This window comes from Larus michahellis, chromosome 1, assembly GCF_964199755.1.
Source record: "Larus michahellis chromosome 1, bLarMic1.1, whole genome shotgun sequence".
NCBI classification, from domain to species: domain Eukaryota; kingdom Metazoa; phylum Chordata; class Aves; order Charadriiformes; family Laridae; genus Larus; species Larus michahellis.
Window position 1 is genome coordinate 87,032,042 of NC_133896.1, and position 26,676 is coordinate 87,058,717.

The window sequence follows — 26,676 nt, forward strand, 5'->3', positions numbered from 1 at the left end:
GTAGAGCTGTCTCTGATGCCATGTTGAAATGCTGTCATAGTGACAGCCTGGGCAACGTACCAACTAGCACTGCTGCACACGTAATTCTCTCTCCCTCCAGATCCCCAAGAGATGAACCTATCTCAAAGTTAGGCTCTCCCAGGGTTGACTGAAAGCTTTATTTTATTCTTAATTGAATAACTCCCTCAAGACAAACATATAGATATTTAGAGGAAGTCAAACACAGTCAGAATGTTTACATTTCTTTCCTGTTAACCTTTCTTGCTGCAATAGATCTGCGATTGTAAATTACACTGAGGTGAAAAAGGAAGCATTTCAAATGATCAGGGCGAGATCCAGCTTGATAAAATACCAGTTACTCTTCGGACAGCCGGCGAGTCAAAGCAGTAGAAGAATCTGAAGAATCATATATTCCTTCCACAACTTTTCTGAAACCAAATCTTCTGAGTTTCAAAAACATTGCACATACTTCATGCAGCACTGTAGGAGAAGCAGGCAGTGTAGCGATGGAAATGCCTGCAAATACTTGGTATAATCACCCCACAAGCAGAGATTTAGAGTGGTCTGAGTTGCTGTAATTCAGAAGACAGAAACTTAGCTGAATCAAAGCAAAATGGAGGCTGAAGGCCAGCCTCCTATGGGCAAGACTGAATTGTCTCACAAGGGAAGTCACAGAAATTCCACAAAAGCAGACACGCATATAATGAAATGAACAGGTCTGGAGGGGGAACGTGTGCTATACCCCTCGCCATCTCTAGCTTTCTTATTTCAAGCAGAAATACACACTACACGGAGGGACAGAGCTCAAGATAAGGCACTAGAACGTCACCTGCAAGAGGCAGGGAGTAAGATGCATCCTACCTCAGCTCTCCGGTCTTTCCTTTGCCTCAAAGACTTTGCATTGTAGGAGCTATTCCTATGATATGAATAATTACCTACAATTTATTTAAACTCCATCACTGCTAGTTTTTTGCTGATCAGAGAAATCCCTATTGACCCACTATTGCCAGAAATGAAATATAAGATTTCCATTTTCTACCAACCCAACAAGAACGTCTACTAGGAATCTCTGGGCTTTCCACGTGGAAGTAAGAACAATACCCTTAGAGATCAGTCGTGCGGTTGTGATTTTCATGTCCTTTTTCTACCTCATTTCCTTCCAGCACTCTTTTGATATCATGCCAAGAACAAACAGCGTGTGCGTTTAAAGCAATAAAAAACCAGTGTCCTCCCACCCGCATTTTACTGGAACTCGCTATCATTAAGCTGAACAGTGAGCTTGGAGTGGCACCTGGTTAACAATGCAAACCTTTGTTACAAAAAAAAGCTGTGGTGGAACTGTTCTGTCCTACGTGCAGCTCAACAATTGTGGTCCCACTCAGATTTCCTCCTGGCGTGGCTACGGCTGCCGCCATTGCAGGATGTTACCTAGATTTTAGTTCTTAGTAGATTAGAAGTTTTCTGTTTAGTTTTCACTTAAAAAAAAAAAAAAGGCAACAGAAATGAGGTCCCTGTTCTTTTTGGGGAACGATGAGAGATTGGGAGTTCACAGTTTGGGAAGGAGGGAAGGCAAATCCCAGAAGTAGTTGAGCTTGTGTCAGGCACACAAAGAGAGAGGCTCACAGCACCCTAGCCTAAGAAAGAGGCAGGCAATAAAACAATGCAATGAAGTTTCTTTAGGTGGAGGTTAGCTGAACAAAATAGATCAGCAAGGACAGAAAGAGGAGCGACTTAATGCAAACAGTATGTGGCATGTTGATTTTAATCATTAATTTAATGCTATCAAAAGGTGGCGACAGCATAAAAGTCCTGAGCCCAGTGTTTATTCACCCTTTGTAGTCAGACTGCCCGGTACACTTCTGGGTGCCTCACAACTCAAAACGAAACAAGCTGACTAGTAAGCCTGCCCAACGTCCCACACAGGGCTCCATCCAAGGTATGTCATCCACATTAGGCAAATGCTAACAATTTAGCCTCTAGCCCTTTCAAGCTGAACAGGCACTGTATCTGGCGTGGAATCATGGCTGTTTCTGAGAGACCATCCTCAACTCCTCATCTACCTCTAGAAGTAATGTAAAAATTACCAGGTGTCTTACAAAAACAGATTTAAAGCAAAGTAGGCATTTCCATACTATTCTTTGCTGATCTCTACCTTGACTACAGAAACTGTCTTCTTAAAACCAGTACTAGTTAAAACTATATTGAGCGTTGCCATTTGAGTATTTCCACACAACTTTTATCACTTTAGGAAAGACAATACCTCAAAATGCAAGCCATGGTGAGGATCTTTCTGCTCTGAACCGTTTAGTTTTCAACCCAGTCTGGCCCAATGATACACCTGAATGAAGAAGAGAGTCCAGTACCACACAGCAGAAGTCTGTTTCTCTGAGGACCTCCCGTATGCTGTAGATCTGAGGCTGGTATGTCCCTAGTACAGGCTTCTCAGGACAGATCCTTCCTAACTGTCATTTAAGCAGCAGCACCGTCTCTTCGGACCACTGTAACACAGACCTGGCCACAGCACAGCATCAGATTTGCCTTCATGGTGCTGTCATGCATCGTGGGCATGTGCCGTGCTGTGGTACGCCAATCAAAACAAGCAAAGTTCTACGCTTCAGACTTTACACTTTGCATATCTGCACAATATGAGGAATGACTACACATTGATATTGATGAGATGATAACTGCACAAATTAGTACTGGAGTCCTGTTCCTTGAATACCTCCAGGACTACCAATTCCAAGAATCTGAAAGTGAGGCAACATGCCTTCAACAAAGAGAAGGTAAAAACTGCCAAAGCTAAAAAAAAATACATCATATACATATGATCACATTCATACATGTTTTTGTTCAGGGTCCTTTGTATCTGACTTGAGCCTTGTGAATCACCTTTGTTAGCTTTTCTTTATGCAGGCCAGAAACTTGCTCTAAAAAAAAGTAGAAATAAAAACTCAAATTCTGTCATTTACACGTGACTCCAGCAGATCTATTTTTAAGAAAAACTTCCCAAAACTGTAACACTCACTATAAAATAATGCAATGTTCTGCTGGAGATTTGAGTGTTTAAAAACTCCTAAGAAACTCTCTAAGCAATGGCAAGGGGTAAGGCCTTCATGGCAGAACAAGGCACATAACGCACACCAATCCAGGGCACTCTCGCAAAGAATTAAAACAGCTTTAATTGCCAGCTGAATAGGAGGAAGGGAATAAAGGGAGAAAGAAAAATGCTGATGCCATACTTGTAGCAGTGCACGTCAAACCACTTCGTGGAACTAGGTACTGTGGGCAGAATCACCCATCAAGTTTACAGACAATATAGTTGAGACAGAGAAAGGTGACGTTAAACTCTTGCTTGTTTGTTCTCCCTACCCCTCGTTTGGCAACCCAGTTCACCTGAGCTCGCACCTACAGGCACTCCTGAGGGCACAGAGACCCACAAGTGCTCCCATTCACTTTTCAATAGATTGGGATGGTGCAGAGCAGGGAAATAATGTCAGTGCCAGTTCGTGTCTGTAACAGCCTGAGCTCTCTGGGGATGCCCTCCCTCCATTGTGTCTTGGCTGGGATAGAGCAAAGGTCCTTTTTTCCTCTTATTTAACAGGAAATAGATATCTGCAGCCCTTCCTCCCAGCTATTTTCATGACCACACCAAGACATTCCTTATTATATGCACTGACTTAAACTCTGCTGGTACCCCTAGTTTCTCCTTACCACAACCGCATCAGCAGCCACGTGCCATTTCTAGGACCTACATCTGGGGTCCCCACTGTGGCAACCGGCACAGCAGGGCTTAAACCAGAGCTGCCCACTTCGTAGGGAAAGGAGTACCATGGCTCACCCATTTAGCAAACCATCTCCAACATCACACCCTGTTGGTTGAAGGGGACTGCAAAAGATAGATGAGAGGGCAGCAAATAGCAGGGGAGAGGGAGAGGGAAAGGGGGAGGGAGGGTAAGAAAGCGAGACGTACAGGGAGGAAGGCTGGGGGGAAGGATATGCTCCACTACGGAGAATCCTGTCAGGATGCAATTTATTTTCATTCTGCGCGGGAGTATAATGGTGCACTGCCTGAGCTCTCTCAATAGCTGTTTTGAAGCGAACCAGGCTGGTATGTCTTTAATTTATCATTTCATTATGAAACGGTTTCCCTTCCAAGAAGCCTTCAAGTCAGGAAGCTCTGTCTGCCCACACAGGAAATTCCTTTGCAGCAACTTCCCCAAAAAGGAAATTTCCCTCAGAAGTGAGCCCAGCTCATGCCTTTGAGCAGAGCTGTTTGAAGAGACTCTGGCATGCAAGCCCCGCAAACACCCCTGCCTGCTCTCTGCAGCCGGCGTGCCGGCATCAGCGGCACTGCCCTTGCACAGGCACGCAGAGACCCCACCGCACACGGCCCTTCTCCTGCTCCCCCCTCCCCAAAGACAGCCAGGAGCATTCGGAGGAGACGGGTTGCTGAGCTTTTAGTAGCAAAAAAAATCTACCTATTCAGGAGAGAGGCACAGGGCACGCAGAGACAGCTGAGAAAGAGCAGGGGAAGAGGAGGGGAAGCTGTAGAAAAGCTTCCCAAATGACCAAATTTTTCCCCCTTGGAAATCAGGGGGAAAATTCGCATCATATCTTAGATCTCTTCTGATGGCATGCCGGAGACTGCACTCCATCCCTCACACAAACTATGGCTTTTATTTAATGAACTTTTGCAGTGAAGAATCTCAAGCAAAGGAGAAGGGAGGGGAGAATACAGAGAGGGAAGGGGGGGAACCACATTTACAAAAATGAATCTCACAGACATCTTGTGAATCACTAAGTGGGAGAGAGCCAAGAACATCCAGGCCAGAGTGAATAACAACATACGGTATTTTATGAAGCACCTTAGCAAAGGGGACACAGATCAGAAGCACTGCCAGACTTCCAGTAAGTTTTTAATTTACCATTTCAAATCACAAGTAATACTGAATAATAACTTTTTTTAATGACTACGCCCAGAAACCCAAACTGTTGTTTGGGGCAAGAGAGGAAGCAGAACTGAAATTCATGTTACACATTATATGGATGAGACAGGGCCACAGAAAGGGCATGGGCTGAACTGGATCTTGGGCTGGACGACAGCAGGAAAATGAAAGCGACCCTTTGATGGCATGTGGGAGAAACAAATGCTAGGGATAACAGAATCGCGTACAGGGGTGATCACAATCCTCTGGAGGCCTATAGGCTAGGGAGAGAGACCCTCCACGTTTCCCCCTCAGTCTCAACTTCAGAATTTGTTTTTCAAATACTTGATGTGGGAGATCTGGTCCTTGAAGCTGAAGCTCCAGCAGGTGGCTGCCTGCCCTCCTCTCCCATTCCCTCCTTCACCAGATAGCTTTACCCTGTTCTCTCGCCAGCTAATTTACATGACTTTTTTTCTATTGCTGCCCTTGGCATTACATTCAGCGATTCAGTCAGCTGTTGTGTAAAGAGACTTTTGTCAGAATTGCTTAAAGGCAAATCCCCCCACTTAACTTTTATCCGTGGCCTCTAGCTGATGAGTTAGTTATCACCTAAAAGAGCCCTCTGGCGTAGCATATGCATACCGAATATATATCTGCTTGGATGGCATCCACACTACTGTCAAATCACTGGAGATGATTACGAGATGGGGTAAAACATAAAAACTGCCATACTAGAAAAGACTGCCGACCCATCCAGCCAAATGTCTTCAGTAGTGGCTGCATAAGCAAAAAGTATAAGGAATAAGGAAACATTAAGCAATCTTTTCTACAATATATATTGCTTGCTTCAGTCTCTGGTAACCTGTGGTTTAAGGATGTCATGAGCTGTGATTGCATCCAGGCCACTGTTTTCATACTGACCAAATGGCTTGTCCCTTTCTGTACAGGTTTATTTGGTTCCTTTTAGAGATCTATTTACATTTTCACCCCTTAAAACATCTTCCTGCAATGATTTCTTTCATGTAATGATGCATCCTCATTCTTGTTTCTTTTAGACGTGTTGCCTAATGATTTATCTCAGATCTCTGGATCTGCTGTTCTGTGAGGAACTGTGAATAATCATTCCCTGTTCACCTTCTCCATACCAAGTATGATTTCATAGCCACATGATAACATTCTCCCTGCCAACCCATTCACTTAAAAACCTGTCTTTTCCTCAAACTACAGAGTCCTATGCCCCACTCTAGTCTCCTGGGAACAGGAAAACTGGGGAATTAGTCTGTTCTAGCTATGTCCCCTATCATATTAAAAATGACCGTGTGGGTGAGACCACCACAGCCTAAGTTGAGACTGGTGACTGATTTTTGACAAATATCTTTGCTTAACTCTACAGTTAAGGGACATTCACAGATTTTACTGTAAAACCACATGAAAAAGTCACGAGCTACTCACATCAATAATTGTTTTCTGCTGAACAACCACAACATCCTTCTGGATGAGATTTCCCTTTACTGTGGTCCCATATGAATGAGTTGCTGTCTCTCAAGAAGAATTGAGAAAATATTATTAAAATAAGAATAATTTACTTTCATCCCAATTCTAAGTGACACTGAGAGCAGTTAATTTAGTAGATGGCCATAACTTCAAGTGGTAAAGACACGCTGGGCATTTTATTCATACAGGGAAAGATGATGTCCCTGCTCTTCCAGTTGTCAGGATCTATTAAAGGGTGGCTGACCCGAGGCTCAAATTATACAAAGCATATGTGTAATTTAAAGCTGGTTAAGAGACAGGTTTTGTATCCCTAACTGTATTTTTACAGCCCTCACACTGTTGATGTTACATTGACTTATAAAATTGTACTGTGAAAATGCTTCAGAGTGGGAGCCCAGTCATTTCAGGATAACATTATCAGCGTGAGCTACCTTTATTCACAATAGGTTACACCACTCTGATTGATTATTTCAGTTTCCAAAGCGGTGCCAAGACTGTTTGTGGATTAGCCTTCACACTAGCAGTCTTCGGGAAGTGGCCCATGGAGTGCACTCAGTAAGAACGCATTAAATGCAGCTGACTGAGCCTCATCTTCCAGCTTACAGATTTCAAACCATATACAATACTGCTGACTCTGTACACTTGACCTGGTAAAAACAGATTGAAAGACCAGTTCAAACCTGGGCCTCTAGTCTCAAACACAGGCTACCTCTCTGGCGCCTGTTGGATGCAGCAGATATGTGGGGGAGGACAGCATTGTGGGCCTACTGGGCAGCCCATGTGGAATGAAAGGCGCCTTCCACTATCTTCTGCATCCATTTTTTCTGATCGTAGGCAGTAATTTTACAACTCTGCCTAAAAGAAATGGTTGTAACACGTTGTAATTGTTAATTAGCTCCAAGAGAAAAAGGAAGAGTAACACTCTCCGTGCATAAAACCTAAGTACTTGAGCAAGCCTCCTTCTGCAGGATCTAAATATGTACATGTACACAGAGATACATGACATGTGTCAGCTTTTACAAAAAATTCAAAACTTCTCAGCTTTGAAATAAATTTTGATTGTTAACTCTTTTCTGAGATCTCACATGTTCTTACTGCAAATGATGGTGCACCAGAAAGGCTGTGGGTGAAAAGCTCTGCTCTCAGGGTTATTCTGGACTAGCTGGATTCTCCCAGAACTCTCACAAGTAAATCATAATTACGGAGAACTCACCACAACACTGCATATCCAACCAATTTGAAAGACATCTGGATTTACTTCTGGGTGTTCTGTTGAACTGAATCAGCCACCAAACTTTTTGCGATTCAGCCATTGCAATTGTACACGCTGATAATGGTGTGGCAGGAGGCCAACAGCAAATACTGACTCCTTTAACGGCCCAGCTGCTTCAGGTCTGCCCATCACAAACACAGCTCGGCTCACTGTCACTGTTACCTTTGCTGTTGCTCCTAGTCCCTCCGCTTGTTTTTCATTCTGCATGATCGTAAAACTGAGAGAGAGTGTAAAATTTGGAGGAGGACTGTAAGTGTTCCAGCTCCAACAGACATTGAGTGCTGTCCCTTGTTCCTATTTTGGTGAGCTCCAAGGCTTCAATCCTGCACTGAACCTTGAGTTTCTTCTACTACGTGTGACCCATTCACCACTACCCCACACCACGATTGCATCCCTGAGAACAACACTAAGTGGAAGTAGAGAATGACTCCTGTGATTTGGTTACACTCACTTTCAACAAGTGAAAACCACCAAGCAAGCTGTAGAGCAGTGATGAAACAAGCCCTGTGTATTTAATAACAATATTTGTCACCACTGCCTATTAGTATTTAAAAAGCAGTAAAAAAAAAAAAACCCAACCTCTAATAAAAAGATCAAGGTGCCTTAAACAATTATACACCCAGCAACACAGTAATTACTACCCAGAGAAATGCAGCTAAAAGCCCAGAGGTAATAAGACTACTAAGGAAGTTTCCAAGGAAGCGAGACATAAAGAAGTATGACACACAAAAAAAAAGGGGAACAAAGAAGTATCTGTGTACAGAGGGGTTTTTCTGACAAAATGCCTTCAGTGAAGCACGGAGAGGAAGCGAAAGCCAGCAAGGAGGTTAAAAATTGAAGGAGACAGATTGCTTGGAAGAAATTAGAACGAAAGAGAGAATAGGAGGGAGGAACTTATATATATAAAGGGAGATTTCCCCCACTAGGAAATACACCAGGACCCACTCAAGCGGCAGAACTGAAATGAGTAACTGGTTTGTGGACCAGCAGGGACCGGGGCTACTTCCTTCTGCACTACCAAGAAGGAGGAAGTAGAAAGGGAGAAATTCTCAGTATTGCACAAAACCAAAGAGGCACAGTCGTTCCTTCATCTCTCTTCCCCCAAACATTGGCCAAATAAGTAGAAGCACAGCGCAAACCTACACATTTACTCACACACACACATATTCTGGATAAAACTGTGGGAGCCGCTGAAGACAGTGAGACACCGCCTATTCGTTTCAGCAGGTCCAGGAGGTCACTCTTTTTTCACACTGCAAGCATCTATTAAGCTGGCTCAACAAACCATTTCTGGTTCAGCCCCAACATTTCCACCTAGGACTTGTGCAATTTGACTCATGAGGGTCCAATCTCCAGTTGTGCTTTCTGAACCTTCCTTTGCCACCACTATTTTTGTTGTTAGTGCCCAGGGTGGCAGAACCCCAAGCTCTGGAGTATGCACGGAGGGAGGGTTTAAATATCACAGAATCTCTCTGCTGGCTTAAGTTGATGGAAACGTTCTTTAAAGTTCAGCATCAAAGCATTCACTTTATAAGCTGCAAGCCTTGGTTCTTGTGCCAGCAGCGACTTCTCCCCATAATTAATTAATACCGTATTAATTGTGCATGTTCCACAGGCCTGTTGAGGAGGTGTGGCAAGGCCTGCACATGCAGATCAACCTTCCCTTGCTGCAGTGAAGAGAGGAGCACAGGAGGGAGAAGGTAAAACCCCTTTGGACACCTACAAAGGAAAGCGGAGTACAAGCGATGTGCTCAGGGGCCACGCAACCAAGGTTTGAGGAGGGGCATGGGCTGAGCCCTGCCATGGCGCTCCAGCGAACGACAAACGATATGGGCAAGGAGGGATCTTCCACCAGCTGCACCCTTGTGCAATCTGTTCGGCTCTGGGCCAGCTGGAAGCACAACCAGCGGGCCAAGAGGAGGGGCCCACGGCAGCTCAGTGCCCTTGTGGGTAGGATTTGGCCACGAGTCATAAGATCCTGTGAAATCACTGGAAGGAGAAAGGAGGAGGAGGAGGGGGAGGAAAAGGGAGATTATTCGACCTCCTCTCTGCTGTGCTGGCCCTCAACTCCCTGATGACTCTCGGCACTGAGGAAGTTGCACCCTGGCCCTTCCAGGGGCTTTGGCAGCCCCTGGCAGGGAGCCCACCATGGGCACCTCGCTCCCCCCAGGAAGATTAGGGAGAGCGCTCACGACAGGAACAAGTAAGAAAAGAGGATGCCCCTGCCACTAACACCCCCTGTGAAGAAGCCTGTCCCCAGACATGCCTCAGGATTTGGCTGGAGACACCTGCCCCAAAAGCAGCCAGGTAGGACACGCCAGCCTGCAAGCAGACCCACGGACCCTTCCCCGCTGTAGGACAGAAAACGGGGTCTAACTAAGGTCTAAGTGCTGATCAAGGTGATTTACAAAGCATGCTCATCCTCTATAAAACAATCAAGCTAGTGGATACATATATATTTCCAATTGTCATCTGAATGACAGGTAGAGTTGGCCTGAAATCTAACCTGCAAAGATATTTTCACACTAACTTGCACAAAATTTATCCATGTCTATAAATTGTTGTGTATGTAAATGATTATTTGTTTCCTTAAAGGTACTGTGTGTTTGGTGTTGTTAAAAGAACAAAGAAAAACAGGACTGCCAAAGGAAAATTTTAGCAGGAGTCCAAAGTAAAAGTCATGAAATTAAAAATACATGAAACAGAACCATAAAAAGGGTCTGATAACACAGAAAAATCAGAAGATTTATAAACTAACTGCAAAAAATTGTCCCAGCAAGTTACTTTTAGAAAAAATGAATTTATGTCTAACTGTGAATTTGCTACAGCACATCCACAGTAAACATGAAAAAATGTAGCTGAAGATCATGCTACTTACTCTGAGATGACAAAGCACCTTAAACTATGTAGAGAAAAAGAAGCACTAAAATATAGGCACATACCAAAAGCATTGTGAATTCCGCTTAAAGCAGGTAATACTCTTCCCTCATGAAGAAGGCAAAATGGAATTTATGTTTACCATATAAAATGGAGCTGTTTTTTTATTTTACAGTGTTGTGAGAGGGATGACCAACCATAAACAGACAACTAAACTTTACAGAATTAAATGTAGAGATGCAGATTAAAATCTTAATTTGTTGATCTGGAGAGTCAATGGGTGCCAAAACTAAGACTCTGTTTCTACACCGTCTTTTTCTTTCAACAGTTTGAAAGAAACGCTAAACAAATCTCCCTACATTTCTAAAAAACAAAAAGGTAGCTATTTATAGCTGCATTTATTGGAGCTGTTTCCTTATCAGGAAGTATGTAGCTGGGAATTACTGTCTGCCTACATCGGAAATTCTTTCAGGGATACAAAAACCCAAAAAGGAAATTTCCCTTCAAAAATATTCTGTGTTTTTTTGCTGCTGGTGGGTTTAAAATAAAATGTCAGTGCTCTGACCAGGTCACAGCCCCTTTGGGAGGTTTGTTCTGCAAACAAGAAGCTTTAAGACACCTGAGGGGAACATAAAAATATGCTTCTAGAGAACTGAAAGAGGGAGAATGCTGAGAACATATTAATAAGTTAAGAAAATAAACCTTTTTTGCAGGATGGTGAGATAGTGCAATTTCATTACCAGCATTATAGTATCTTCCTCCAAAATGAGCGTGTTCCTAGAGCTTATCCTTACCAGAAAGCATTTGCAAAATTTATCACTCTAGCAAAGAGCTGACTCTCATGGTGCTGACTACAACTGGTTTGTTCAGACCAGGTCTTCAGACCAGGTCTTCAGACCAGGTCTTTATTGTGGTCAGGGTAGTTGTCAGACCCTCCCGACTGAACTCCTGTTGCCCAATGCACTGCTTCCTCCTCCACCCTCATGGCATGCCCGGTGGTGCATAGTCCAAAAGCCAGTGAAACTATCGCTCTTCCTTTGAGAAGGGAGTATGCAATGCCAAAAGCCTGTATTGGGGTACCATCCCCTTCTGCATGTCACAGCACCAGGACAGGGCAAAGGCTATGTAGGACATGCATAGAATATTGTTTGCCCACAGGAGAGGTCCAGTTTTTCCTGGCACATGGGATCTTGTCCTGCACGTAACTCTTGAAATCTATGGCTACAAGGATCCACTCAGTAAAATCTCAAATAGGAAGACTTGCACTGTCTCCAAATCAACCCCCATAACAGGATTTTGCTGCAGAGTCCCTCATCCTACCTCTCCACTGATTGGAGAACACCCCATACAATGCCTGTGGACTCTAAAGGCAGGAAGGATATGTTGGTTAATCATTAGAGACATTAATTTCATTTTGACTTGTCACGGTGTAATTTAACATTTTCATTTTCTGGTCTGTGTAATTGCCATAGAGCTACTTGACCCTGCTGCCAGTGCAGATGGACACTTTTTTACAGTGGGATACAACAGTATATGGGGATCAAAACCAGACAGGCATATGCAGTAAATAAAGCAGGGTGCTTAAGGCTATTCCTGGAGTACGATTTTTATGCATAAAGACTCATAAGTAAAGATTCAGAGCTGAGCAAGTATCCTAATGCTTTGACTCTAAAAAGTCAATCAATGCTGACTGTTTATTAACTCACATCACCACCAACCACGTGCCTATTAAATATATAAATAACTCATAACTTCTTGAACAAGGATCACTACTACATAATTAGCAGCGTGCTAGTCCTGCACAAAACATTTTACATGAGTGAGCACATACAAGCACATTTGTCCCATAAAAGACAGATAGCGCACAGGCATCCACAACAGCGGAATGGCTGATGCACAAGTGCTTCCCCCTCCCAAGCATCTTTGGAAAGCAATCTTGAGAAGAGGCTCTTGGCAGAGGTGTCGGACTGGGCCTCCAAATCTGCATGGAATCATTTTCCCAAAAATTTCTTCGACAAACTTAGAAATCATTTAGTCCTTCTGCTCCAGCAGAAAAATGGGGAGTTGTAAACTGGGTGTAAAATCCCATGTATAATGGAGATTTTGTCAGGCTGTATCTGTTAGGCACCAGAAGGAGTGCCAGCACAGCAGAGAGAAGACACATAAGTACAGCAGAAGGAAATCCAGCCTCTCATAAAGGGCATCAAATAATTGTTTTCTCTGTGTGTGTATATACACATGACCTATTACGTTATTCCCTGGTACCCTGAAGCTGCAGCAGGTTTCTCCTCACACACTATGTGTCCCTCTCCATGATGGACAGTGGTGCTTTCTTCCAACATTCAGAGGCTCAGCTCTGTTTTTTATTAGGGCAGTGGACATCGCATGCATGCTATGTTGTTTCTGCAGGGTTTTCTACCACACTTGTGTTTTGTTGCAAGGCGCTCACCACACAATGGTTTGTTATTGTGGAGTGGTTAGTCATGGCTTACACGCAGTTTCTCTTCTGTGTTTTCTTTAATTGTAGGCCTATTTATGAACACTGGGTTCTTTACGTTAATTTTATTTTTTTTTAAAAAAAGAACATGGAGCATTTATAACATAACACACATGAAAAATTAAAGAGACACATTTGGGATGGAAAGAGAAAAGCAAGCTAATTTTAGGTTCACTGATCTTGACAGTGGCCCTTTAAGACAAAGCTAAAAATGCTTCAAACCCAGCAATACCATAAATGTCCTGCTGCTTTTGCTTCTTATTCCTCCCCACACTTTCCAGGGGAATTCCACAAGGGATCGGCCTGAATCCCAGATTAAAGCGACATGGCTCCCTTTCCCCTCCAAACAGAGGTGAGTCTGTGTTTTGAAGATTTAAAACCCTGAAGTGAAGCTTTCCAGGAGGGTAAAAGACTGGTTTAGCACCACTGGGACTCCCACACTTGCAGGCTCTCCGTACCCTGAAGCACAGGTCTCTCGCCCTCCCACCTCAGGACTGCTTTACGAGTTCCCACCGGGGCAGGAAGGATCTCATCCCTCTACACACTTCCACTGTAAATTGTCGGTGCAGGGAACTGCTGTGTTAACTCCAGCTGGGTAACAACCAGGTACATTAAAAAAAAAAAAAAAAAAAAAGCACTTGACTCTAAAATACTCTCTCAAGAAGCAGAAACCAGCTCACAGCACTGGCCCTTTACAGCAAGTTTTTTCACACTTAACCTGGATGCCTCTGCCTCAGTCACCAGGAAGCAGTAAGGAGCTAGCAGATTTAGGGTTCAACTTACCAGCTGCTTACATCAAGGGTGACAACTGAAGTGTCCCTGAGTCACCCCGATGCAAACCCAGTGACAAGGGGCTCAGTTTCCCACAGGTGATGAACAAAGACCATGCCAGAAAAATGTAAAGGCCACAGCTTTCCCAGCTGGATCACTGATGAGGTTTCACTCTTCCCAGCCCAACATATTCCAAATAAAGCTCTCTCAAGTACAACAGAAGCATCTACGTTGTGCCCAGCCATGGTGCAAGAATGAACCTGAGACCGGGCTTCCCACCCATCCAAATTGCCTGTCTTCCAAGCTGGCCTGAGATTTACTGTAAGAAACACCCAGGGGGCAGGCTGGAGTAGATGAGTTGAATTCAGATGAGCACCTGAGGCTGCCTGTGGAAGAGGCCACCTTAGGTAAGAGGCAGACATAACCAATGTCTCCCTGGCTCATGATTTTCATCCTGTTTGCCTAACCACTGGGTGTAACTCACGATCATGAAGGGGTCAGGCCCAGTCACTTCACTAGGGTTGACCAAAGTAATGGTCACCAAGGATGACAGGATGGCTGGCTGGGATGTCCACAGGACGGCTGGCTGGGATGTCCACAGTCCAGCCAACCTGTCAGTAGATTATTACTAGCTATGAATTGAAAGACCAGCAGGCACTGCTGAACAGAGGAAGTAGATGGGCCCTGCCCTGCATAGCTCGCAATATAAACATGCAAGAAAAGCCCATGGTGAAGGAGGAAGATGCAACATTAAGAAGATGAAATGCTGCAAACAGTTAGGTGGTAGCAAGCAGGGCCACTGTCCTGGCTTTATTTATTTATTTATTTATTTTTAATAGTGGGTTGGGATTAGGAAAGGACTAGCTATGCAGAAAGAGAATGAAGTATAAAGTGAAAAGGAGACTACGAGGAAAGGCAAGCATATAAAGGACAGCAAGGGAGAGGAACAAGGCTTAAGTGGCCATAATGTCAGAGAAGAGCAAAGAGGGGGCTGGAAGAAGCCAATCATCTGAGAAAGGCCAATCCAGACCCCACTAAAATCAGCTGGAAATTAAGCACTCATTTCAGTGGGACCAGGATTAGTCTCAGAGTCATTAATTTGACATTCTGGCCACCTCTCACAGTCCTTTTGTCTTATACAGCTTTTATTTTATTTTCCCTGTATGTGCGTCAGTCAGTTTTGTTCCACAAAGATCCTTCCAAAGCAAATATTTTTATTGCTTGCTGCTCTAAATGTGGCTTAGGGTGAAGGGCTTTTTTTCCCGTCTCACGACATACTTTCAGTTCAATGCATTGAATATTCTAGTAACTAAATAACAATATGCTTAATGCTTCGAAGCGGCTTTCCAGCTGCTAGCCAAAATTGTAGAATAATTAACAGGTGCCAAAGGATTAATAAAAGGAGCAGCATAATTAATAGACACTATACAGAAAAAAATGGATCCTTGGCAACCCTGACAGTGGTGTTGTTTCCTCCTCCTTCTCTTAATTGTTTCCTGCATTCCTTTAAAAAAAAAACAAAACACACACCCAAAAAAAACCACAAAAAAAACCCCTCTGGTGCCCTTAAAACACGAATGATGCATATAAGCAACAATGTGTGATCAGGAGAAAGAAACTCAAGAAACTCATAATAAACTGCTTTCAGGTCTGATAAATGCCTTAGTTTGAAGAGCCTGCCCAACTGAGAGCCCAACTGCCTGGCCTGCCCTACTCTCATGTCCATACTTGAGGGTTATACAGAGGGCTTTTTTTGAGAACGTGGTACAGCTAGGGTCACAAAGATGTCAGATCAATACAGAGCCACTGAACTGGTGCCCACCAAATCCGAGTATCAAACACCAATATAAATAGGCATGCAGAAAGATTGCTACGAAACGCTCACTAAAAACTTAAAGCCTTTAATATAATCATTGCAGAAAACTAAATAAATTTCCCTTCTGTACTCCTTAACAAAGGCTATAGAACAGACAGTAATTACAAGGGGCACAGAAACACTGAAATAAAAAACGTGATCCCACTAGCTATATGTAACCAGGTCTGGATATTCTGAAGTTCATCAAAATCAGCTGCAGCCCAGAACATATCGCACACAGGAAAACCAAAGACCAGAAGCAAAGCCTACATTTGAAACAAAAAGTACTCAAATGATTTTACAAATAGGTCCTTAGCTTTCCCTAGCACCACGACCCCCCAAAAAGTGAGTGCAGCCAAGACGACAACCACCACCACTGCAGTCCCAATATAAAAGTTCTCCCTTATGAGGTATCCTGGCACCTGGAGCGTCATTTTACTCTGAACATCGGTGCAGGCTGTTGGGGGTTCAGAAAAAAGCAACAGCAAGAAAAATTAGTTGCTGCCAAGAATAACTGCTTCATGTATAGAGAAAAGTACAGAGAAGCATGTGCAGTGTGCCTTGCTATGACAATGGGCTGCAGGTGTATGAAGGATGCCAACACTAAAGAAAGAGTAATTAGCTCAGAGGAAGAAATGAACTCGTGTTCATGCTTGTATCAATAGAAAACACTGTGAAATCTTTGCCCATGAGGTCCATCTCCCTAAACAAACACACACGCGTTCCCAAAGGAAGATGCCCTTCAGAGATAAAAATCAGAGTGTACAAATCAACAGAAACGTGCAAGGGGGAATGCTGCTGCACAGGATCAGACCATGCAACAAGTCCTTTTTCAGCACTGATATTTCTGTTTCTCTTGTTGAAGCAGTTTTATGTTGAAGGAGACAAAGAAAACCACAAAGCCTTTAGCACATATTTACAGTTGCCGTTGTAGAAGGCAAACCACCTTATTTTCATCTTCCATATTACAAAAAAGGAAAAAGCTATTTTCTCTCTGATTCAGAGCATATTAATAGACACAGGGAAGGGTTCTCATATCCATCTCTTAAATGCTGTATCCTCTATTCAGTTCCAAGAACTTTTTACCACAAGGTATTGGCCACAGCACAAAATGAGTAACTAATGACATTGTACCAGACAAGACAAAAAGATTGGTTTTAATTTAGAAAAAAAAAAAAAAAAAAGAGAGAACTTTCTCTCTGTGGTAATATGGAGTACGTTTCCTCAGAGATAAGGCGTATGCAAATAGTTTCAGGACTTCCACTTATCTCAGCGTTCTTTATTATCACAATTATCTGGGCAGTCACTACTAATTTTCACAACCTTTAAGAGTCTTTGCGCTCATGTTTTTTTCATTTTACAGTGGGGAAACTAAAACAAGATGTCCAAGGTCACAGAAGGCACCAAGGGCAGAGCCTTGTGTGAGAGCTGAACTTGCTTCTCTTGAATCCTCGGTAAACATCTCCATTTTCCAAACACTCCTATCTGACATGAGTGCAGTCCAGTGGAGATCCGATATGCTGCAAAGCTACCACAGCATACACACCAGAGACAGATAGCGAACTGGAGATCACTGTACTTTTTGACTACGTACCTGAAATAGAGGAGAACATATTCTCCAGCTCCCCGCTGATCATTTGTTTACAATGTCCCCCATAGTCAGTTAGTAGGTAAGAAGTGGATGTTAGGCAAACAAGTATGTTTAGAATTATGAGTCAAAAGTCCCTTACAGAGCATCAGAGAAAGGTGTGTATTACCAGAAAATTATTCTTACTCTCCCAGAGCTTTAAAGTTAAGACTGACTACATTGTACTTCTACACTATAGGAAAAGGACAGGCTGGGAAGAAAGCAGCTAATTAAAACAAGAAAGACTGTGTGAGAAGGGGAAAGTGCCTTCACATCACCCCCAGGAAAAGGGGTTCCTCTATATTTCTAGCTGTGTTGATCAGAGAGAAGTCGTCCTCCTCTGTGTGCTTATAGCAAAGAGGGATCTGCATTCCACCCTTCTAAACTTTGCACTTCTTCCTTTTCCAGTATCTGGATCAAATCAGCTCAGCATAGCTGAGAACCATTTGCCCACCAAACAGTGAGAAATAATTTCTTGCAGCAAAGGAAATTGCTCTAATTGTCCTGATACTATTGGCTGTTAGCCCCTTCAGAGTGCTCTTTAACATTAGAAACAGTGAAATTTCTAATAGGAAGGCATAAAACACTGTCTGAATCCACAGAGTGCACTTCATGTTCCATCTGAAATGTTTGTCTCTTGGTTCTGCCTTCACTTGGGCCAACTACTGTTTTCAGCTGCACCTATAGCATAGCTCTTGAACTTACAAGCTAGCAGAAATGAAGATGTACGGGTTAGGACTGAACTCTGCCTTTATTTTGGTAAATGCCATCAGAATGTCATGGAAACAGAGAATGAGTGGAAGTCTGACCAGCTATCAGCTCTGTGTATGACTGGAGAAACTTAACGTAGCTCCCTGTTGCACTGGAATGAGCGCAAGAAAAACAACAATAAGGCTGGAACCAAACAGAATCTCAGATCTAGACAACCCTCAGACTTTGTGGATATAAACCCAAACACACAGTACCACAGCCTGAACTAGAAATTAGCTACTCCGCCTGACTTCTATAGCAGTTTGGATTTAGGACCAAAGCTGTCTCTCAGACACATCTCTAAATAAATAAATAAATGTAAAAAATGAGAGGAGTCCATGCAGGAGTTACAAAATCCCATGTTAATACCTCTTAAACCTCATGACCCGAGATCCAAAAGGTACTTGGTTATTTCTATAGCTGGTATTCAGAAGACTACTCCTGAAATATGATCTTCACTTCTGTTGTTCTCACTGTAAGAAGGATGTCTGAAGTGGGAAATGGTTCGCAGAGATGATACAAACAGAATTTGAAATCTGGAAGCTTTACGGGAAGACTGACAGCCTTAAGAACCTCTCTTCCTATCCAGTTTAGCCAAGAAAAGGTTAAGAAGTGACTTTATCTAAAAGAACCCATATCAGGAGTAGTCTTTTGACAATATTTATCAGGAAAGGAGATAATGAGATCTAATAGTTGGAAACTGAAGCTTGACTAATTCAAACTATAAATAGGGCACTTAAAAAAATAAGGCAAATAAGGAGGATAATTAAGCATTGAAAGAACGTCTAAAGACCTTATATCCTCCCCATCACTGAAGTCTTTACATGAAGAGCAGAAATCTTTCTGCATAACCCGTTGTAGCTCAAACAGTTACTGGACCTAAACACAGGAGTTACTGAGTGAAGTTCTGTAACTCAAGTTATACCAGAGATCGTTTTAGGAATTCATAATTGTCCCTCCTGGCCTAGCTATGAATCTGTATACTTTAAACAGTGGTTCTAACAGTGTTTGGGTCAGTTGGTTGGTGACAGTGTTTGGGTCAATATTGACAGCATACTGAGCTACAAAATACTATACTGCTAGGGACTACAACTAGTAAGACTATGGAAACATGCTCCATGTTGTTTCTGACCTAAGACGCTAACTTTGTGGAAGACTGTTCCAGAGATATTTAATGATTTATCATCTGTGTTTTTACACTACAACAAGTCAGACTGGTGTGGAAATACTAATAGCAAAGAAGACTCCTTGCAAGTTTAGAAATGTGCCAATCATAAGAAAAGAAAAACCAAAACAAAAATCAAGATGAAAGGCTGGATCACACCTAAAAATACTGGATAAAAAGTTTTCACTGAGAAGAAGCCTTCTAAGCTTCATACTACGTAGCATGCTGGCTAGCTGATGGGAAGGAAGCAGGTAGTAAACACAGTGTTCCACCCCTGTCAGTATTAAGGGTCTCTGCCTTCCTGCCTTGAACATCTGTCAGACCCAGTGGAGAAGGCAATAAGTAATTGGAAAGCCAGCCAGCCAGAAGTAGATAATACCAACTAAAGCAATGAGGATGCAATGAGGGCACAAACTTGAACACAGGAAGTTCCATCCAAACATGAGGAGGAACTTCTCTACCCTGAGGGTGGCAGGGCACTGGAACAGGCTGCCCAGAGAGGTGGTGGAGTCTCCGTCTCTGGAGACATTCAAAACCCGCCTGGACGCGTTCCTGTCCAGCCTGCTCTAGGTGACCCTGCTGTGGCGGGGGGCTGGACTAGATGATCTCCAGAGGTCCCTTCCAACCCCTACCATTCTGTGATTCCGTGAAAATAAATAAAGATCTCAGGGATTAAAAAACACAGTGGGGAAAAGAACTGCTTGAGAAGAAACACTTCTGTGTTGGTTTGTTTGTGTCCAAGTTTTCGGTAAAGCATAGAAATGCCCTGTAAGTGTGGCAGCAAGTCCTCCCTGGGCTGGAGAAACAGGCCAGCAGGCACCCACAAGGGCAAGCAGGGCCTGGGAGCTCGGGGATGCTCAGGCAGCAACCAGACGGTCAGAAATGCTGCAGCACCAGCTCCAATTCCTGTCAGAAGGCACAGAAAAGGTATAAGCTGGGCTACACCACAGGACAGGCAGAAGAGAGTTTAGAGGCAGCAGTAGGCAAAAACAGGACTGCGCAGGCAACAACTGACCCTGGGAAGTGCAACTCAGTAGCCAGCAAGGGAGCGAGCATGGGATTACAGAAGCACTGAGAGCACAGTTTGCATCCAGAAAAGGAGAGTCCCTGGAAGACAGCTGAAGACAGGAATGAGAATGTCTTGAGATAAACATGGACCTTTTTTTCCTCCCTCTGAAATCCCAAGCCCATTTGTCAGATGGCAATGCACAAAGTTACGTTTGCTTCTGGCCCTGTTGCTCATTGTCGCTGAAGTACCCCAGGAATGTAACACCTGCCAAAAGTTTACTTAAAACGTCCTGATTTACATCAGAACTGCTTCCCCTCCAAAAAGGAAAATTCCACTCTACTTTGTCCCCATCCTATCTCACAAATGCACCTCTTGCTGGCCAACAGCCCTTGGCCTTTCCTATTCCTCAAACATTAAATCATCTCAGCAAGGAAGTGCCTGGCTCTCGCCTTGCCCCCAGCTCCAGTTTTTGTTCCAATGTCAGTGATATGCCCTTCCTCCTTTGCAGCATCCTTTTGTGCACAGCTAAGCTCACTCTTCCTCCTTTCCCGTTGCCTTTGTCAGCACACATGCTTTGTAGTAGAAAGCCTGTGTACCAGGAGCATTTAATACTGAGACCCATAACAATGTGAAAAATACCCACGGCACAAATGCACTCCACTTGCCACAGTTTGTGAAACTCTGACCTTATGTTGCAGCACATCGCTGAGCAGTTCCTATACCATGAAGAGAAACATAGCACTTCCCATCAAAATAAAACCTCCACATCTATGTGTGTCATGGCAAATAAGCAAAATCCTTGACAGTGGGTGCTGGGGATAGGGGGCAGCAGGCAGGAGTAGTGTACTGTATTTAAGAGTAATTTCCTTAGGTTTAAAACAGTATCCACAAAAATGAAACCAGCAAGAGCTTTAAAAAAAAATAGAAGAAAAAAAAAGGAAATAAAAGAGGAAAAAAAAAGAAGTCTAAAGCCAGGGGGCTGTTCCATAAAAACAGAAACACCTCTTCACCCCACCCCGCACCCTCCTCAATCCAAGAACATAAGAAGCCTTGGTGCTGACACTCACGCAGGTGTGCTGGCAGTCTGATCGTGTCTTCCTCCATCCTGATCGCTCGAGGCACTGGGACATGTAGTGGTGACGAGGAAGTGTAATTTGGTACCGGGCTCACTGGAGGTGTGTAGGAAATTCTTTCCTGCTGTTGAACAGAAAGCAGGGTGAGGGGAGGGGGAGAGAGAAAGAGAGAGGACAACGTGAACTTTGGAACAGAGGTGTGAAACCAAAGGCAGGGGAGGGGGAAGTGGGTGGGAAGGAAGGAAGGAAGGAAGTACGCGCATGGTGGGGGCCAACAGCACCAGTAATGAGCCCGCTGCCCAGGGAGCCACGGAGCTTCGAACCTGGCCACGGGTGACGTGCTGCCTGGCGCTGTGGCCAGAGAGGCCAAACAGCTTTTTAGGGCGACAGGTTTAATTTTCAGAAGGTCCAGAAAGTTTCCAAGGGTCTTCTGAGAAATTTGCCGAGGGAGGAAAGGGAAGTGGCACACAAGTGGGGAGACTCTGAGGGTTTCATGTTGGTGAAAATCTGACAGCAACTCCATGATACATGCATGAGTACCCTTACCCAAAGTGCCAAAAACAATCTTATGCTAACAAACCAGTCATTATCTGAGCACATCTATTAAGTATTTAACACTTTATTCCTTCATAGCATTATAAAGACAATAAACAAATAGTTTTGTCTTTGCTGCAGAAAACCATACTATCACTAAAAACTACTCTATTTACCATTGAGTAATGTAGTATTTTCTTTTCTTGCCTAAACTAGTTACTAGCACTTTCTTTGAAGTAGTTTAACTTGCAACCAAATAAATCAGCCAGCATACAGAAAGCAGCTATGCAAGGGCAGTCAAATAGAGTTAAAGGGCAATTTGTGAATGTTGCATTAGTTTCATAATTGTCAGTGTTAGGTTTTTATTCCTGAAAACGTCTGCCAAGAAACTTAAGACTGAAATTTCATCCGATCTGACGGGAAAATTCTTACATATTCTAAGCCTGTACTCCAATCACAGCACAAATTACACACTTTGTAAATAAACATAGCCACAATTTTACAGGAGCATAAAAAAAATCATTATCATATGCTTCCCGGAAAGCAATGCTTGTTATTCCCCAAAACCGTGCTGCTGACATTTAATGATGGCAGTACAAACGGCGTGGATTTACATCCACATACACACAGAAACAAAAGGAGCTACCTTCATATCTCAGCATTTGCAGGAAAGCACATGTGCAGCTCCCCACTCTGACCCCGATCTCTGGCAAATGGAAAAGACTAACGGCGCTGGAGCAAGAGAAGGTAATTACTTCCATTACGAACCACAACGCTATCACAGCCGTGCGGTAGGGAACTAGGCTGAGGCTGATAGAGGCACCTGCGGAACATAATGTTAGCACCCTCACTACCAGCAAAGGGAAGGAGAGGTTTGTACAACAGGCGCAAATAACGAAATGTACCAAAGCAGAAAACTCTTCAGGCAGACTAGGTGACGTGTCCAAAAAGAAATGGGATGTGGAGCACCTAGAAAGTCTTGCATCTCTCTGCCACCACTTCAAAGCAAGCCCAGCTCATTCTAGCACAAGGTGCTGCTATCAGCTTCCTGCTCAGGAGCTCGTGCAGAAAGAGAAGTTTCGCCTCCACGTCCGGAGTCCCACCGCTATGCTATAGCCACCACTGCTGACAGTCATGTCAGAGAAGACTGACGACATGTGGAGAATAAATAGTCCACCTCAACACTAACTATCATGGGTTTAGATGGAGTGGGAAGGCAGGCCTGATTCAGTCCACCACCACTATGTTTTTATTTCTGTTTTTCTTAGTTAGCAAACAGGAATAGTCATTGAGACGTGGTGAAAGACGCACCTGCAGAGCTACAAAACTTTATTCTGTTTTCAACTTGGGCAACTCCTTCCCTGACCTGAAAGGGCTGACTGCGCTTCGTGTTCCTGCGAGGTGCAGCTCTCTGTGCCCGTCCTGCAGTCTCGCTGCCCATCTGCATCTTCGCACCACCGGTTCAAATACCAGTGATTCGCAATGAGACCAGATACTTCCGAGCGTTTCCTGCTGCGATCCGCAGCTCAGATAATCGAACCACACTGCAGCTGCTCATTTTGTTTATTGAATGAGATATTTATAAAAAGAGGAACGCTTCTGAAACATAGCCACACAGATGCCTGCCTCTGCAAACAGGCACCAGAGGATAGATGGGAGACCCAAAGTCCTTTTCCTCCCTCCTGCAGAACGCAGGATACAGTCCAACCTCAGGTCACGTTTCATGCTCACAAAAATACTGAATCACTGCTGCAAAGACATGGACTAAGTGGCTTCAAAGGGCCTTCTCACTGGCCAACAGCAGAAGAAAAGCGCAAGCAGAAGACGAAATTAAATCCATAACCCCATGCTCTTCCCTCAGCACTCAGGAGGTGTGGTATCAAACTAAGACACGAAGCTTACAGTACTTGCTGCCTTTCTCTCTGCACTCAGCAACCTCCTAAATGGTAACCTGATTTATACCTAGACAGTTTCATTGAGATTTACTGTTATAAATTAATACATTTGGTTCATTGTTTCCTAGTATTCATGAGAACAGGACTGTAAAAAACAAAAAGAAGTCGTGGAAATGCAGTTGCTTTTTCCACACGTCTTGGATGTCCACAGTAATGCGTGAATTGGTAATATTTGCAGAACACATTTTGCAAGGCACAAAGGGGAGTTAGCTATCTGACTCTTATTAGTGCCTTTGAAATGCCCTCTCTTACTAATCCTGCATTTTTTTCCAGCACCTTTAACCCAAATATCAAAGCAATTTACAGACATTAGGTAAGTCTTTTTCTTTTTATTAGACTCACAGACAACCTGAGTTACAGAAAGAGCAAAGCTCAAACAAGCTAAGTGATTTCAGAGTTAAGCTGTCTCAAAAAAAGGACAGCCTGTACCTCTCAAGGGCAAAACATTTAACAAGTGCATCCTAAAAGAGCAGCCCTTTTAACTGTCCTGGCCACATTTCCAAAAGGTGTGGAATGGTAATGTCACAAGGAGGTCAAGGCACTGGGCTTATGGAAAAATGAGCTTCATCCCTGTTTACAGCATGAGTCAGTAACATGGCTGGAAGCAGAACTGCAAACATCAGTCCAGTTCTGCAACCGACCTGCTTCAGCCACACGCAGCTCCTGGCCTACACAGACGTGTGAAGGCACAAGGTCACATTTGCTCCCCCAGGCTTTTTGAGGCTTTTTAGAGTCACGCTTCCAGGAGGTACCTGTTGCGCTCGCACCACGGAGAACACATTTGCTTTAATCTTCATAACTCCAGAACTGGCCAGGGCTTCTCTCTATGGGATCCATCAAACAAAAACATGTCTGGGATCCCATGCTTCTAAGGTTATGCAACCAGATGCTCTGCCACAAGGATTTTTTCTGAAAGAGTTTCCTAACCAGTCAGTTTAATATTTCCCTTTGCATTAAGGCCAAGAATAGATGGCTCAATGATAGGGCTGTTCAAGCAACAGCTTGGGAGGAAGGATAGGTAGTGCTGGTAGCAGAACCAACATGAATCTTGTGTGTACTTGAGCAAACAGCCTTGCTGCAGCTTAGTCTACTGGCCAAAGAGACTCAATCAATATGCATTTGGTGTGGTCCCTCGAGATTATTGGTGATGAGTGCTAGGAAAGAGCTTGGCATTACCACATTCCAGATTCGCTGCCTGCCAGGGGACTCTATAAACATTTAAACCCACAAGTGACCAAACGCTCAGCCCCGAACAACTGCCATCTACAAGCAACTTCAAAATAGCAGCTCCGTAGTACTTTGCCAGTAGCCACATGAGGTGGATAAAACAGTTGGCATATTGTTTGCTGTCATCATTTCTGAAAGGCTTCTTCAGCACACAGTGAGTCAGGAAAGTTTCACCATGAAATTTCACCTTGAGTACAATAACTGAAGAGATGCATTAAGTCAACTTTTACAGAGACCCTTGGGGTTTACTCTGGTAGTGGCTGGTGCTCCAACCGTGCCGCCCAGACAACCAGCCAGGTCTGCTTAGACAGGGGCATGCTTTCACCTGCCCCATCTAGCAGGGACAGATTGAAATACATGGTTAAGAACCAAGACAAGCTATGGTTTTGTTCTCTTTATACTATAGAAGTACAAAACACTAAATATCCAGGTGCTGAGAAAACATTAGATCAAACCATCCTGTCTTTAAAAAAAGGAAGGTAACTCAAAAAGTATATTGATCATGACTATCTAGTAGGAGTGTATGTAACACCTGACTAGACTCCCAAAGACATAAAAACACACACTGATTTCATTATGAAGAATTGGGGTAGATCCTTTACTCACAAAATCTACTTGAACAGTTAGAAAATTCTGTTAGAACACAAATAATTCATATTGCTAAAATAATAACAATTTTTAAAAAAGTCAAAATTGCAAAATTAAATTTGTAGTCACCTTTAAAAAATTAAAGTCTAAGAGTTGAGGATGAGTGAGGCTGCAAGTAAAAACAGCTTCACTCTTTCGCTAAAATTACACCCTTCTAAACTCCAAGCAGCAGCCTTCATTGTGAACGTTCTCCAGCTTGCAGTTTCATAGTCTTTTTGTCCCTTTATTAACTCCACTCAGATGGCAGGCACAAAGGACATACATGTTTTGCAGAAACGAAAGTAAAATATGTAATAAAGCATGCTAAGCAAGCCCTCATGTTGTTCCACTTACATGACTACTTCAATAGTTGGATAGGATGGTATGCTAAAATGACTTTTTTTAACTGATAAAGCAAAGAAACACATTACCGATGCAGTAGTTTTCAGGAAGCCAGAATGACCAACATGGTCTGCAAATACCCTACACGCTGGACATAAAAAGCAGCTGCCTCTGATCACTACGTAAAAACCTACTCCTATATTGCATGTAATTATACTACCCTGGGTGAAGTTAACCAAGAGTGAAAGCTGGCATGTGCTTGCCCCCCAGGCTGCTGGTGTACGTGTGCCACTCTGCACCTCCCTTTTGTATTTGCAGTTCAACTTCACTTCTCTAAATGGCCCAGACTCCCCCTGCTCCCCAGAGAAGCAGGTGTTACTGCAAGGTGGAGATACAGAGATCTGTGCGTTCGTAACTATTGGGAACCCAACTGTTTAAAAAACAAAAAAGACAAAAACATAAAATGGGAGAAAGTTATCTGTCCTGCCCTCACAAGCCATTCTTGCTTACTCACAGAACAGTGGCAGTGGGATGCTGCTTTAAAGGAAGCTTCCAGCTCCCTGGGTATCATCCCATCACCCTGCTCCAACTCCTCGCCTGTGGGACGTGTGCTCTGAGAGGTGTGCAAACGTTCTGGTGCCCTCTTAGATTTTTGAGGAAGACCTAGGCTTAAAG

The 26,676-nt window shown here is 43.5% G+C and overlaps 1 protein-coding gene across 5 annotated transcripts in view; it reads right to left on the bottom strand.

The window, feature by feature from the left end:
- Positions 1-26,676, bottom strand: part of ETV6 (ETS variant transcription factor 6) — a 144,085-nt gene that overhangs the window by 75,101 nt on the left and 42,308 nt on the right. For 4 of the 5 annotated variants that reach the window (XM_074590067.1, XM_074590046.1, XM_074590056.1 and 1 more), the window contains one exon: positions 21,311-21,440. In XM_074590067.1, the coding sequence (XP_074446168.1) occupies positions 21,311-21,440 (130 nt within the window). The remainder of the gene's footprint in view (positions 1-21,310; positions 21,441-26,676) is intronic. The other variant, XM_074590077.1, reaches the window with a different exon arrangement.